This window comes from Delphinapterus leucas, chromosome 15, assembly GCF_059928025.1.
Source record: "Delphinapterus leucas isolate spDelLeu-1000000601 "Yukka" chromosome 15, BTC_Dleu_Yukka2, whole genome shotgun sequence".
Lineage (NCBI taxonomy): Eukaryota > Metazoa > Chordata > Mammalia > Artiodactyla > Monodontidae > Delphinapterus > Delphinapterus leucas.
Window position 1 is genome coordinate 17,477,608 of NC_143143.1, and position 15,242 is coordinate 17,492,849.

The following is a 15,242-nucleotide window of genomic DNA, read 5'->3' on the forward strand; positions in this document are numbered from 1 at the left end:
GAAAATCACCTCTCAGGTGGACAACCTCGAGGAGTTTCTGAACGACCCTCTGAAGAAGCACACGCTGATCCGCTTTCTCCCCAGGCCCATCCGGCAACAGCTTCTGTACAAGAGGTGAGGTCCCTGCAGCCGACTCAGGGCGGCCGAGGGTCCTGGTAGGCCCCTTGGAGTTACGCTTCTGAGTAATCGTTGACCAGGAAGAGGAAAGGTTTCTGCCTGCCAGGTTGTAGCGACCCAAGGTCATTAATTCAGCCACCTGTGCCTTCTACATAAAGCACAGAGGCAAATGCAGTGTGGGCTGGGACTTTTTAGTACTTGCTTTCAAGGTTCTTTTAAAGTAAAATCTGCTGATAAAGACTGCAGGTAATGAGGTGGGTCTTTCCTTTTATTACTTCTACTTTCGAACTCAGGCCCCCCAAGTAGGATCAATGCCCCGTTGCCCTGGTTGGTGTTGGGATGAGAGTTCTGGGTCTCAGCACAGTTCAGGCCCGAGGCCCGTCCTCAAGGTCCCACAGGTCGAAGAGAGGAGAAGAAGCAAGTCACATCCCTCACCCCCGTGCAGACCCCCTGACGGCAGCTGAGAACCCGCCACCCCCCTCTGTTTTCCAGACGTTACATTTTCTCGGTGGTGGAGAACCTTCAGAAGCTGTGCTACATGGGGCTGCTCCAGTTCGGGCCCACAGAGAAGTTTCAGGATAAAGATCAGGTAACAGCCTCCAGACCCAGATGAAGGTGGTCCTGATGGCTAAGCGCAGTTTCCAGACACCTCACCCGGTGCTGAGGCTGAGGCTCTCCCCTCACCCCATCTGGTGTCTCCCTCGTAGGTCTTTATCTTCTTGAAGAAGAACGTGGTCATCGTGGACACCACCACCTGTGACCCCCATTACAACCTGGCCCACAGCAGCCGGCCCTTCGAGAGGCGTCTCTACGTCCTGAACTCAATGCAGGACGTGGAGAACTATTGGTTCGATCTGCAGTGTGTCTGCCTCAACACCCCGCTAGGTACCATCCATCTTTACTGGGCTCGCTGTTTTCCCTCCTTTCTGTGGGATAGCGGGAGTTAGAGCTAGAAGAGACTGGAAGCCACCTGCTGGTTTTCCGACTGTCCCCCAGAGGCCTGGAGTGTCCTGGAAGCTCCCTTAGAAAGGGCAGTGGTGGGCCTTACCTGGGAGGGCCACTAGCCCTCCACCCCATTGAGCCCACGCAGCTTCGCTTTTGTCTTTATTCTTTTGCTCCTTCAGTGGGTATTTATTGAACACCTTGTGTGTGTCTTTTCCTGCGCCCGATCACACAGCAACAGGACTTATGCTGTCTTGGCGAAGACACAGCACACAGAGATCCAGAGTGTGATAAGAGCTGGGGAGGAAACACACTGGGTGATGAATCGAGGGTGTTTTACTGGGCTGGTCAGGAGCAGCCTTTCTGAGGAGGAGACTTTGAGCTGAGTTCTAAAGGGTGAGGCCGAGCCCGCCGTGACCAGAGCTGACGAGGGGCATCCCAGGCAGGTGCAACGGCCCCGAGTGTTGATGGAGAAACAGAAGAGGCTGGTGTGCGTGGGAGGGGAGTGGTAGCTGATGAGATGGAGAAGCAGGCAGGAAGCAGACTCTGGGGCCTTGCAGGACACAGGGAGAGTTCAAGTTTGTTCTAAGAGCAGCGAGAAGCCATTGGAGGTTGTAAGCCAAGATCTCAGGTCTTTCAGAGTTGCCCTGGCTGCTGGGTGGAGAACAGACTGAGAGGCACCAGAGTGGAAGCAGGGAGACCAGCTAGGGGCTGTGATTCAGGTCCAGGAGAGGTCCGCTGGTGATAGTGAAGGACAGAGGACAGGCTGGGAGGTCTTTAGGAGGAGGGACTGACCAGACTGTCCAGTGGGTCAGATGACTTGGGCTTTGAGTTAAGCCTTGGCTTGTTTTTTCTTCTCTCTCTGGAACATCCCGACCTATGTTCACCTTGCAGACGGCCACTCCTACTTCAAGCATTCTCTCTCCGAGAAAGCCTTTCCAGCATCTTTACTGTCATCTGATGTCATTCTGGGAATTCCTTGAGTACAGGGAATTTGGCTTGTATCCCCAGCGTGTCTCAGAGTGCCTGGTACATAGGTGACATCCCGTAAATGTTTGTGGAATGAATGGAGGGTTTGTAGAAGGCGTTAGAACCTCCAGTCTTGTGCTCTTTCCTCTAAGCCAGTTTTCATCAGTTCCGTTCTTGCCACCTGTCCCAGGAGGAAAAGGACGCCACATTGCATCTGCACCCGGGAGAGGACTCCCTCTCTTCCTTCTGTCACAGAGCTGGAAGATCAAGGTTACACTTTGATTTTTGCAGAGCGGGGGCCACATGTTTATTGGGTAGAACTGTTTAATGCCCATACGCTAATGAGCGCTCGTAGAGGTACTTGAATGGGTCCAGACAAATTTTAGAATCAGTGTTTTGTAGAATCCTCTGGCATCAGCAGTGAGCTAGGCTTTTATCAGGGCAGATTTTAAAGTGCCCTAACTCCCCTGCATTTTATACCTAGATAAAAATTTGCGAACCAGTATGTTATTTGCACCAGAGTTTTTCAGGCTTGACCACTGGTGAATTTCCATCCCTTCCCATATTCGTGAGCCGAAATGTCGGGGGGCTTATTGAGTCCGTTAATCAGGCATTGATTGTCCCTTCATTCAACAGACATTTGAGGGGGTTCTGCCCCATCAATAATGAGACGTGAGGATCCTTTAAAGTGAGGCTCCCAGAGCATGAGTGCACACAGGCAGCACCTGGGGAACCCGTTGAAATGCGGATTACTGGGCGCGGTCCAGGGATTTGGACTCAGCAGCCCTGGGGAGGACCTGAATCTGCGTCTCCCACAGGCAGCTTGGTGGTGCAAGGTGAAGCATCGCCTGAAGTCCTCTTAGGTTCAAGGTCCATTCAGACGCGTGACCTTGGGTGAGCTCTCTGTAACCTCCTGAGCCTCAGTTTCTTCATTTCTAATCTGGGAGCACCACCACTGCCTTGTGGGGCTGAGGTGAAGCTTGAACCAGACATCTCACGTAAAGCTCCAGCTGGGAGGTGCAGGGCATGGACTCTCCCCACTGACCATGTTATGAGAGGCTCTTCGGTAGTCTGCAAATTATCATAGCCTTCCCTGGCCTGACACAAGCAACAGTTTTTTTGTTTGTTTGTTTTGTTGTTTTCAAGCAACGGATTTAATCGTATTTTATATTTCCTTGCAAGAGATGCTTTATTGTGGAATCACTGAATGTAATTTCCCAACTAAATTAATGCACCTCTCGGGCACTCAGGAAACGCCTGGCTGTTCCTGGAGCCCAGTGCGCCCAGGGAGACTGTGACGCTGCCTCGCACTGTCTAGATCCCCACCAGCCCGACCCTGGCAGCCACCACCGTGAGCAGCCGTTTTCACTCATCACTTCCTCTGTGCGACACACAACTCCCCGGGGCATCCCCCTGGAAGGAAGAAGGCGTGGGCTTTCTCTGGTTGCCTGCTCGCCTTGCCGTCTTAATAGAGTACAGGCTGCACGCAGACCCTTTTCTCAGGTTCACGACCAGCTTTAACTCTCTGCCTTCTGCATTTTGTGCAAGGAGGTCCACCAGTTTCAGACCCTCTCCCCTGGTGGGGAGCCTGGTCACAGAAAGGGAAGCCAGTCTTCTCTTGCCACCCCGCGGCAGGCCGTGGCCAGCAGACCGTGGCAGGAAGGTGTCCTCAGCGGGGCTTGTGTCTGGTTTCCTAGGCGTGGTGCGCTGCCCGCGCATCCGGAAGAACAGCGGCCCAGATCAGGGCAGCGATGAGGAGGGCAGTCTGCAGAAGGAGCAGGAGAGCGCCATGGACAAGCACACGCTGGAGCGCAAGTGTGCCATGATGGAGTATACCGCGTGCGTCCCCGCCCCGCCCCGCCCCCACACGCAGAGCCGCGGGGGTCCTGGTCCTGCAGGCTCTGGCCCGCCCCCCATCGGGCTTCGCCATCAGGCCCGGAAGCCTGAGTCTCTGGTGCCAAGGCTGCAAGTTGGTGGCCGTGGGTGCAGAAATTGGGAATTTTACATAACAGTCTGGGTTTCTGACAAGCCCTTTACTTCCACCTGCCAGGTGTTTTTCTGGGAAGGTAACAGTTAATAATAAATGCCCCCTGCCCACTCCATGAGCTCTCTTTTCACTTCCCAAGGAGGGCTTGTTTTCTGTTTATTTCCATCTCCCAGGGGCAGCCGTGAGGTCGTGGATGAAGGCTTTATCCCCGGAGATGGGCTGGGAGCCGCTGGGCTCGATTCCAGTTTCTACGGACACCTAAAGCGAAACTGGATCTGGACCAGCTACATCATCGACAAGGCCAAAAAGGTGGGCTTTCAGGACGGGGGCATCCATCCCCGGGCCCCAACCCGGGGGGCTGCCGTTGCTACTCACCTGCGTGTCCCTTTCCTGGCTCACAGATTTTGAACTGGCCAAACCAAAACTGACCAGAGACACAAATAATTACTTCCATATATACTAAAGGCATGTCAGGCCCCTTAAATGTCTGCCTGGCCTTTTTTTTTCTTCCCCCAATGGATTCTGATTTATTCTGCAATGTGGACAAATATTCCTTTTTAAAACAAAGAACAGAAAGTCTGTAAGACAAAGGTCACACGGGGAGGGGGTTCGTGTGTGATAGGAGGGTGGCAGTCCCCGCACAGCCTCTTCGTCAGAGACTCGTGCAACTCAGCGCTGTGGCTGCCCTGGGCTCCCCGGGGTCCATGAAAGCTCACACTTTATCCGGTGCCACCCTCGTCTTTTAGGAGACCACCGCGTCGGAGAACGGGCTCACGGTGAGGCTGCAGACGTTTCTGTCCAAGCGCCCGTTGCCTCTTGGCGCTGGAGGTACGTGGGCCAGGAGTTCAGCAGAAATAGACGTGGGACTGTCTCGGGCCGACATGATCGCTGCACATTGGCTTTGGCTTCTGGCCTTTGCAGAGGTCATTCTGCAGCGGCGGTGTCCTGTGCTTATTCCCAGGCAACGGCAGGCTGACTGTCTGGGGAGAAGCGCGAGCGGGATCGGGGCTCTGTGCTGACAGAGAAGAACACTTTGAGGTTGGCCGAGAGCCCACGCTGGACAGGAACCAGAAAGTGAGGGGTGGGAAAAGCCAGAAGCGCAAACGGCTGAAGAAGGACCCTGGGAAGAAGATCAAGAGAAAGAAAAAAGGTTTCGGGATGCTCGTTCGTGTTTGCCAGGCTTGCCTTTGCATGTACGGTCTGGCTGGGGATGGACAGCATCCTCCCCGCAGCCCAGCCTGAGCTCTGCCTTCAGACTTGGGTTCCGTCTCCTTAAATGTGGAGCACTAACTCTGCGTGATCGCGTTTTATTTCCCACACCCAGCCTGCTGACCGAGAGGGCCTCGAACTGACTCTACTTCCCCCTGCTTTCTCTGTCTCTGCATTGTGTAGAACCTTTTCACTTAGTAACTCCCTCAGTTCAAATTTCTGATTTCTTCTCAACTGGGAAAAAAAAACCTTGGCAAAAAATCCATAGCAAAGTCCTCATCACAACCAGCCCAAATCCTATTATTCTTTTGGTTTGCTTTTTAATATCTGCATCTGTGCTAATCAGGGCAAAGTTTAAAGTTATGTTGTGTTTTTAAATCAGAGGCAACATGGGTGTCACTTAAGCCTGCAGGATCTCTCCAGATCTCGTGAACCCATCGTGCGCGGTGCCTTATAGATTGCCCTTTTGGAGTCTTCATTTGGGCGGTATTTACAGCGAAGGAGGGCAGCGAGGAGGCCAGTGTGCAGGTTTTAGCCCACCTTTGTATCACCTCAGTGGTGTGCGTGTTTCAACAGTGGTCTGATAGCTGTAGCTATTCCAGCTGAGAACAGAATATTTTAACAGGAACCTGTTTTTAGTGGTTTATCCTGCTGGTGCTCAAAACAAATAGGCTCACGTCAGCTGAAACAGCCTCCTCTGTTTAGCCTGTCCACATATGCATAAGATCAATTTGGCCCGCAAAGACCTGAATTCATTACAAGGCAAAATACGTGGTGGTGTCGATTTGAATCTAAATGCTCTTGCCCACTTTTCTCCTGCCCTCATTTGGAAGACACTCACTAAACAAACAGTCTTTGGGAATTGGCAGTAGCACATGGTAGCATATGGCGTCTGCCTGTGAAACTACCACCAGCGACTCCCCGAGGGGAAGTAACTTTGGGAAACCCAGTGGTTGAGAGCTCCAGGTTCCAGTCCTGTCTGCTGCTTACTAGGCTCTGACTTTGGGCAAGGTGCTGTATCTCTCTGTGTTTCAGATTCCTCAGCCGCCAAATGGGGATAATAATTGTATCCTTCTCATAGGGTTGTTGCCAAGTATTATTTTTAATTATAAGTGGATGTACGTAAAAAGCTTACTCCAGTGTTTGGCACCTAGTAAACATTCCGTAATGTCAGTGATTGTTATTATTTAGGTAGTAGCTACCTTGTGCCAGGCGCTGCGCGAGGTGTTTTATACCCAGTCTCGTTCACTCCTCAAGGCAGCCCCGTAGAGTGGGCCTTGTTGTCCCCACGCTGCGCCAGAGTTTGCACAGCATCTCTGAGGTCGCAGAAGAGGGAATGGTGGGGACCCACTTGTCCAGAGAGCGCACCCCAAGCAGGCTCCCTCGGCTTCTGTGCGAGGTGCTTTCAAAGGGCTCAGTGCCTCCAAGGGAAGGATCAGAGATGGGCAGATAACTAACAAGAGGCTGCATCAGGCTGCCCAGCCCATCGCCATGAAATGTGACCAAAGAGAAATGATGAAAGGGGTAAAAAAAAATCTTGTCGGGATGGGCTGAGTCTTTTGTGATTAGTTTACATGACTCCCCGCACGATGAGATTCTGATAACCAGTACCTTGGTGCAGTCTGACCTGCTGGGTAGGGACCCTTCCCCTCTCCACAGTGAGAGCTCCAAACTGGTTATTAGAGGCCCCTTCTCCTCTTCCCCTCTTAGAAGAGCTCCCGGAAGAAAAAAGCAAAAGGCTGCGATACCACGACGAGGCCGACCAGAGCGCCCTGCAGAGGATGACCCGGCTGCGCGTCACCTGGTCCATGCAGGAGGACGGGCTGCTCGTGCTCTGCCGGATTGCCAGCAACGTCCTCAACACCAAGGTACCCGGCCCAGCGCCCCCGCCCCCTCCCAGCCTCTAGCCCGCTGATTTGCGAGTCCCTCTCGTTATGGGACCCACATAGGGAAGCTCATGCCTGGACCTCTCATCCATCCCATCTACTCCACTTGGCCACTGGGAGAAGCATTTCCCAGAATCTAGCAATGGATACCACGCTCGTTTTCTTCTTTTGTTTTGTTTTAATTTTATTGGGGTATAGTTGATTTACAGTGTTGCGTTAGTGTCAGGTGTATAGCAAAATTAATCTGTTACACATATACATAGATCCACTCTTTTTTAGATTCTTTTCCCATTTAGGTCATTCGAAGGTACTGATAGAGGTTCCCTGTGCTATACAGCAGGTTCTTCATAGTTATCTGCGCGCCCGCCATGCTTATTTTTGCACGTCTGTTTCCTGGCTTCGGCTCACGCATCTATGTCTTTGCCTGGCTGCAGGCCACACGGCTGAGAGCTGTGCTCTCCCTCGCTCTTCACCAGGAATCTGACCCTTCCCTGCTCCCCGCCTCCCACCCTCATCTGCCTGGAAAACTCCTATTTATCTTTCAGTAACCGCTTATCATCTCTGGAAAGGCTTCCCTGATCCTGCCAAAGGGAAGTAGTTACTGCGTTCTCGCTCTGCCCCTTGGACGCGTACATTTCACGCTGCTCCTTTGGCTTCTGGCGCCTCTTAGCCCACTGGAGTGGCTGCTTCTAGAGGCAGAGAGACTTCTTACTTGTTTTTGTAGCTGCAGCCCCTCGCGTGGTGCCTCCCATGCAGTAATCCCTCTGTCCGTGCGGACCAAGTCAGCGTGGGACAGTGGCTGTCCCCAGCTTCACTCCCCGCCTCCCATGCCATGCCGAGGCGAATGTCCCATCAGGCTGGTTCCCAGAAGCCACCCGGAGCGTGGGCTCTGCCAGTGTCCCGTCCAGGGCCCCTTCCAGGCAGTAATACCGCCACGCAGAGTAGGTGAGGAGGCTTCATAGGAGCCCCGTTTGTGTTTCCTGTTCTCAGCCATACCAGCCAAGAGAAACCCACTGAGAGGTCTGACACCCTGCCTGCAAGCTCATTAAATCCCTTTTCTTTATTATTATTGCCCCAGATTTTCTTATCCCTCCACCCCTTCCTAAATCCCCACCCAATCCCTTCTGCCAGGAGGAACCCGAAGGCGTGTTGCTGTCCCTAATACCTGGCCTTGTCTCATCACAGCACTGATGGGAGAGGCCTCTCCCCCGCCCTCCACCCCCCGCCCTCCACGCAGCCAGGGGAGCCAGGAGAGCCTTGCACGGACCCTCCACTCATTCGCTTCAACTTACACCAGATTCCTGGGCCCACTCCTGCTGGGGCGCTAAAAAAAAACCCTGTCATCAAGCCCCTTCCTTACCTGGGCTGTGCCTTCCTGCATGTGTTCACTGAGAGGGTCTCCTGAGTCTGTGACTCAGCACGTTCCATTTCCACTAGTGTAACCACAGGCGCCGTACACAGAGCGTTCTTGAGTGTACACGATGGGTACTTAAACCTCTACAACCGTCTAATGAAATGCATCTTCTATACTCCTGACCTCCTGTGGCGCAGTGCCCTCCAGTCAGTATTACCCAAGCACCCTCTGAGCACCTCTACTAGTCACCAAAATATACTCTTCCCACTGGACCTGGAGGATTTGTCTTATTCCTCTCTGCCCAGCACCCTCTCAGGGCCAGGCACATGGTCAGTGCCCAGTAAATGTGACTGAGTAAATGCGTGAGGTGACAGTATTGAGTGTCTGCTGAGGAAAGAGGTTCCACAGGACGTATTCCCCCCTCCTTTACATTAGTGACCCATATTGTGGGCTCCGAAGATACTGAGTTTGTGTCTTGGCTTGTGTTTAATCCAGGTGAAGGGCCCGTTTGTCCCCTGGCAGGTCGTGCGGGACATTCTGCACTCAAGCTTGGAAGAGTCTTTGGATAAAACATCCCATTCGGTCGGACGAAGAGCTCGCTACATAGTCAAAAATCCACAAGCCTATCTGAACTATAAGTAAGCCTCCTTTGAACTTCCATGACTCCAAGACGAGGGCATCCCAGTGCTTCTAGTTCATTCTTTACACTTCTTTCATCCCATTTGCTTCAGAGTCGGCTGTAAAATCCAGATAGATAAAATCTGAGTCGTCCAGTAGCACGTCAGTAGTCTGTTGGAGACTGTTAGTGAGATTGTCCTTGATTTGGGGGGCTGGGTGTGATTCTGGGCACTTTCACATTCACGGTGTTACTTACACTTTAGAACAGCTTGTGAAGCAGGTGCTCCTTTGTTACAGGTGAAGAAACAGGCTAGGTGACAGCGCTGAATGCTACCTCTTCACCTCACCCGAGTAGCATGTGGTGAAAGCAGAAGCCTCTGCCCATTTCCACTAGGGTTTCAACACTCCAGAGCAGCTCTTGATGTCTCCGTGTTAGTGGTCCATCACATGGCTCACTCCAGAAAGGAGCTAGACAGGAACGGGATCAATGGACCAAATGCACTCAGCCATTTCCTCAGCAGAGCCGGGCGTTCCCTAAAGACGTGAGGGGATGGCAGCTGGCCAGGAGCTGCAAAGCCTCCCCCATCGTCAGTTGCCAGGGAGGCTGCCCGCCGTCTGTTTCTCTCAGGGCCACGGTATAAAGCCGTCCTCAGCCCCGTCAGACTCCTGCAGCTCCCTCCCGCCGCCGGCATGGGCTCAAGTGGGGAAGCCCAGCGGGTGGTGTGGGAGGGTACCCGAGTGTTGCAGCCAGCATGAGGGTGAGGCCGGGAAGCGGAGCTGCTTCCACCAACTGATGTTCGGGCCACGGGTCAGTGGGAGAGCTTGGCTCCAGGTTGATTCCGAGCCGTGCGCTTCCTGCAGTCAGCCAGATTGCAAGGAAAGCAGCCCAGCCCTGGATTGCAGAGGAGACTCAGCCCCTCTGCCCAGGCTTCTCAGTCTCGGCGCTGCTGACATGTGGGGCGGCTCATTCTCTGTTGGGGGGTGTCCTGGGCACTGTGGGGTGTTCAGCAGCCTCCCTGCCTCCACCCCCGAGGTGCCAGTGGCAACCTGCCCACACCCACCACCACCCTCACCCCCACCCCCACCCCCACCCCCCGCCAACTGTGACAATCAAAAATGTCTTCACACGCCCCCCCCCCCGGGGGAGCAGATCGCCCCGACGAGAACCACTGGGTTAGACACACCAAGGGGCCTTTCTGTGTGAAGCCACTTCCCCAGTGCATGGAAGACTCTTAGAATGTTTTGTCTGAAAGGGCTCTGATCACCTGGTCCAAAGTCCTCCTTTTTGCAGAGTGGAAACAGGCCCAGAGACAGCATGCAAGTTGGCTGGGGTGACAGTGAGCTGGCAGTGAAGTGAGATCTGGAAGTTGGGTTTCCTGGCCCCTGCCTGACGCTCTTCCTCTTGTCCTGCAGCAGCCGGGGAAGGGGGACGTGAAGGGGGCTGCAGGGTGCGCAGGCCAGGTCTCCGTCCACTGCAGCTCAGAGCTGTGGGACCTGGGACGGGGCATTTATCCCCTTAGAGGCTGTGAGCAGAACGATACCAATAGTAACCACACCTGTCCCACCTGCCCTGGCCCTTGGCTTCTGTGTGACCTCGGGGGCAGGGGCAGACCTTACACCTCACTGAGCTGTGAAGTGGAATGACAGTCTCTACCTTGCAAGCTCTTTATGAAGGAGCAGCTTCAGCTTTCAAAGTGCGCAGCTCCTAGGAACCCAGCAAACGCTGGTTGTCTTTCCCTCCGTTTCCCTTTGGGCGGGTCAGGCTTTTTTGGTGCCTGGAGGTGTGAAGATGTGTGCAATGGACAGAGTGCTGGAGGAGGCTGGAGCGCTTAATACCAAACACCAGGGCCTGTTTTTAAATATAAGATCCTCTTGGACATAGGTCTCTCCTGTGGTCCTGGCCAAATCCCCATGAGGGCAGGCGGGTGGAAGCTACTGTTCTCAGTTTGCACGTGGAGGACAGAAGCGCAGAGAAGTTGAGATGTGAAGCGTGAGCACAGACAGGCCGACCCCAAATCCTTCATTTTCAAAAGCTATAATCACCCAGCAGGCACCTAAGCAGATCATACTTCGTGTTTACCCAAGGCCAGAACTGTTAGGACAGAAATCCTCCGGTGGTTCTGAACGTGGGCATCGTTACATTGCCCAGACCTCACTGTGGCCTGCTCTCCCCACAGGGTTTGCCTCGCCGAGGTGTACCAGGATAAGGCGCTGGTTGGAGATTTCATGAATCGAAAATGCGACTACGGAGACCCAAAGGTGGGCCCCGTGTGGTGGTCGGGCTCAGCCTGCCCTGAAGGCAGAGATTTCTAGGTTCTAGTCTGGTCCTCTGGGTCCCACGGTGCCTCTGCCAGCCTTGCAAACATGGGCTTTCCCCCTGCTCATTTGGGAAATTGACTTGTCAGTTCTTTGGCTGTGGCCCTCACTTGATCTGGGTCCAGCATCAGTTTTAAAGATGATTAGAATTTGCCGTGTCTCTTTGCAACGCTGCTGTGTCTTGGGTCTATTTTATTAAGAAAATAGGGTTGCTCTTCAGAAATTACAAACAGCTAGACTTCTGGAAAGCTCGTGGATAGGCCATGAGTTTTTTTGTTGTTGTTGTTGTTTTTTTTTTTTTTTGATTTTTTTTTTTTTTTTTTCGGTACGCCGGCCTCTCACTGTTGTGGTCTCTCCCGTTGCGGAGCACAGGCTCCGGATGCGCAGGCTCAGCGGCCATGGCTCGCGGGCCCAGTCGCTCGGCGGCATGTGGGATTTTCCCGTACCGGGGCATGAACCCACGTCTCCTGCATCGGCAGGCGGACTCTCAACCACTGCGCCACCAGGGAAGCCCTGTTTTTTAATTTGAAATTTTATTTTTATTTTTGGCTGCGTTGGGTCCTTGTTGCTGTGCGCAGGCTTTCTCTAGTTGTGGCGAGCAGGGGCTACTCTTCGTTGCGGTGTGCGGGCTTCTCATTGTGGTGGTTTCTCTTGTTGTGGAGCATGGGCTCTAGGCGCGCGGGCTTCAGTAGTTGTGGCACGTGGGCTCAGTCGTTGTGGCGCACGGGCTTAGTTGCTCCGCGGCATGTGGGATCTTCCCGGACCAGGGCTCGAACCCTTGTCCCCTGCATTGGCAGGCAGACTCTTAACCACTGTGCCACCAGGGAAGCCCGGCCATGAGTTTTCTTTCTGAGTTTTCTGTGGGTGGGGCCGGGACGGTGATTGACAAGGAAGGAAGCTGTCTTTCCAGACCCAGGCTTCTCTGCTCTGTGGCTCAGAGTCTGCTCACCCCTCACTCATTGAGCTAACACCGGACTCCGCTGTGTGTATGTCCGGCCTTGCGCCAGGCGAGACCAGCTGAAATGGAGCCACAGGGCAGTGGGGCGGGCAGAGAAGTAAATGCGGACCGCAGAACAGTGCAGCCACCCTGAGAGAGGAAAGCACGGGCCGCTGAGGCCTCAGAGGGAGAATTAGGAGTGCTTTTGATGCAGGTGATGGAAAAAAAAACATCACAGGGGCTTAAGGCTTTTTTTCCCCCATGTGCCAAGCAGCCTGGAAGTAGGCCATCCTATGCAGGTGCAGCAAAGCAGAGATGTCCTCAGGGTCCCAGCTTTATCCTGTCACTCCATCCCCATCCCTGGTGGTCAGCTTTCCATCCTCATGCTGGTCACCTCATGGCTGCCAGGTAACTGCTGGAGCTCGGTCCTCACAACAGAATCCCAGGGCAAGAAGAAGTGGGGAGAGGGCCCTTGTACCAGGGAGGGGACAGCCTTTCCCAGAAGATCCGTCCTGACTCACCTCGGGAAGCTGGGCAGGCTGTCTCCCCACACCAAATTGGGGCTGGCTCCACTGCTAAGAAAGAACGGGATAAAGGAAGTAGGCGACCAACGGCGTCTACTGCAGAGGGCTTTTCAGATGTGTCAGCACTGAGCCCAGACTGCAGAGATGAGGGACCAGCCGAGGAAAGGCAGAGGAGGAAGGGGGGGCGAGATGCCCCATGGGAGGACGGCAGCGAGAGGCGTCAGAGAGGAGTGTGAACTTGTCCTGTAGTGCTGGACACCGGGTGACAGGGTGACGGGGTCGGTTTGCCGGCCATACCATGGAGGATGAGTTGGAGGTGTGAGCCTGGGGTTGGCGAGGCAGTGAGGGACCACGCTGTGATCCAGGTCTGCACTGGGATGGTCGCAGGTTGGGTACAGAGGAGGAGGGGTTCAAGGTTGAGCGTGGCGGTGGAGGCCGACTTGCACAGGTGCGTCACAGAGGGACAGACCTGGGGGGAGGGAGGCGACAAGGGGACACAGGCCTGCTGATTGGAGGAGACTGCACAGGACATGTTCGGGGCTCCCATCTGGGGCTTGGGGGAGAGTGCTGGCGGCGCCGGTGTAAGGCTCTCCATCTCCGAGTGAAGTGGTGAGCACCTGTCACCTTCCCGGGGGGCTGGGGAGGCAGGAGGGCACAGGAGACAGTGTTTCTGTCAATGTCTCTGGGAGGTCGCTGCCGAGGGAGTTTGCTACAAGATTTTCCCTCAATGTGTCTTGGTGAAACCTCCATTCAGGGAGAAAAAGGGCTTAACATCTCATTCTCTCATGTTGAAAGGTTTGTGCCAGCGAGTTTAAAGAATTTGTGGAGAAGCTTAAAGAGAAGTTCAGTTCAGCCCTAAGGAATCCTAACCTTGAAATCCCAGACACACTCAAGGAGCTGTTTGCCAGGTAAGGTTCCCTTGGGAAGGTTCTGTGTGAACTTTGGGGCAAGAGGAAAAGTCACCGGCCAGGACCGCCACGGGTGTGTCCCCCACCAGCCGTTCCACTTGACTTTGCAGCGAACCCTGCATTACCCTTGACTTTGGGTGCCCTCGTCTCCTCTCCTGGGCGACTTGAAAATGGGAGGCACTGCCATCCCTCGCGCCCCACCAAGTACTCCCTTCCATTACAGGAAGGCCCTGCTCTGACTTAATTCTGGCTTGCTCAAGTATTTGAGTCCTTTTGCTATGATTGCTCATTTTAAGCACGAGGAAACTCTGAGGTGTACTTAACTTCCCAAGGTCACAGTGCTAGTGAGCCCCAGGCCAGGATTTGAACTTAGGTAGGTCTGACCCCAGAGCCCCTGCTCTTTCCAGCTCAGCCACTGGGCATCTGGAAAAGAACATGCTTGGGTTTGAGCCCAGACCTGTGAAACTTGAAAATCTTGAGTGCTGTGAACCAGACCTATTTCCGCTGCTTAATCTAAACGTGAATCCCTCCTCTTCACCATCCTCATTAGGATAGTCACTCTCGCCACTGTATTTCCACATTTCTTCCTGTAGAGACAACGTCCATCCATCAGGTCCCACTGTGAACTGTGTGGTACCTTTTCAGTGAGCCGTCTGCGTTTCCGTTGGGGATCTCGTCCTTACATTCACCCAACAAATAGTTGATGTCGTGCCCACCGTGTGCCAGGGCCAAGGAGCGATTTGTAGTCATTTACAGATCTTGCCTTTGCCACAAACTCTTCCCCAGAACCCACAAGCGGCATGGTTTCTCTTCAGTCTTAAAGATGTTTCAAGTGGCCTGTTTACCTATGTATAATTTCTGTCCCCACATATTTTCAATAAATTTGTGGGGCAACTTTTAGTTATGAAAGGAGACGTTTAAGAGTTTGAAATAAGAGTTCATGACCCATCTAGAGGAAAGAAAAAAGTTCCAGCTGTAACAGTTTACCACTGAATTTGATCTTGAGCATTCAGGCAGGCAAAGCAAAAAAGAAGATGGTTCCAAATATTTTCTTGTTTGACCAAAATCAGGTCACGTTTTTCTGAAAAGGTGCTTTGTCTTGTTCCTAAATTTTAGGAAGCATTTACGATTGCAAAGATGAGTTTTGACTTTAGTTTTGTAGAAACCAAAGAAATGTCTCAAATAGGTGACCATGTTGTTTTGTAGAGTTCTGTGATTTACTTCTATATTTATTTGCTTGGTATGAACACAATAAAACAATATTACTTGGAGCTCAGAAAAGTAGACCGGGGGTTAACCTGTAATCCCATCACGTGATACAGCTATGCCCCGTGGGGCGTTTTCTCGCCACCTTCTTCCTTATGCTTGTTCTTCATCATGGCGAACCCACAGCTGTCTGTCCTCCGGTAACACTTAACAGTCGCTCCCTGTGAGTTCACGTCTCCTTGTTGCCTCAAAATGGTCAGTGAACGAAC

General features: G+C 53.2%; 1 protein-coding gene across 2 annotated transcripts in view; it reads left to right on the plus strand.

The window, feature by feature from the left end:
- Positions 1-15,242, plus strand: part of GTF3C1 (general transcription factor IIIC subunit 1) — a 72,325-nt gene that overhangs the window by 43,014 nt on the left and 14,069 nt on the right. For both annotated transcript variants that reach the window (XM_089895987.1, XM_022588456.3), the window contains exons 17-27: positions 17-114; positions 610-706; positions 825-1,002; positions 3,726-3,867; positions 4,189-4,324; positions 4,762-4,843; positions 4,977-5,165; positions 6,935-7,092; positions 8,960-9,102; positions 11,260-11,341; positions 13,655-13,767. In XM_089895987.1, coding sequence (XP_089752113.1) covers positions 17-114; positions 610-706; positions 825-1,002; positions 3,726-3,867; positions 4,189-4,324; positions 4,762-4,843; positions 4,977-5,165; positions 6,935-7,092; positions 8,960-9,102; positions 11,260-11,341; positions 13,655-13,767 — 1,418 coding nt within the window. The remainder of the gene's footprint in view (positions 1-16; positions 115-609; positions 707-824; positions 1,003-3,725; positions 3,868-4,188; positions 4,325-4,761; positions 4,844-4,976; positions 5,166-6,934; positions 7,093-8,959; positions 9,103-11,259; positions 11,342-13,654; positions 13,768-15,242) is intronic.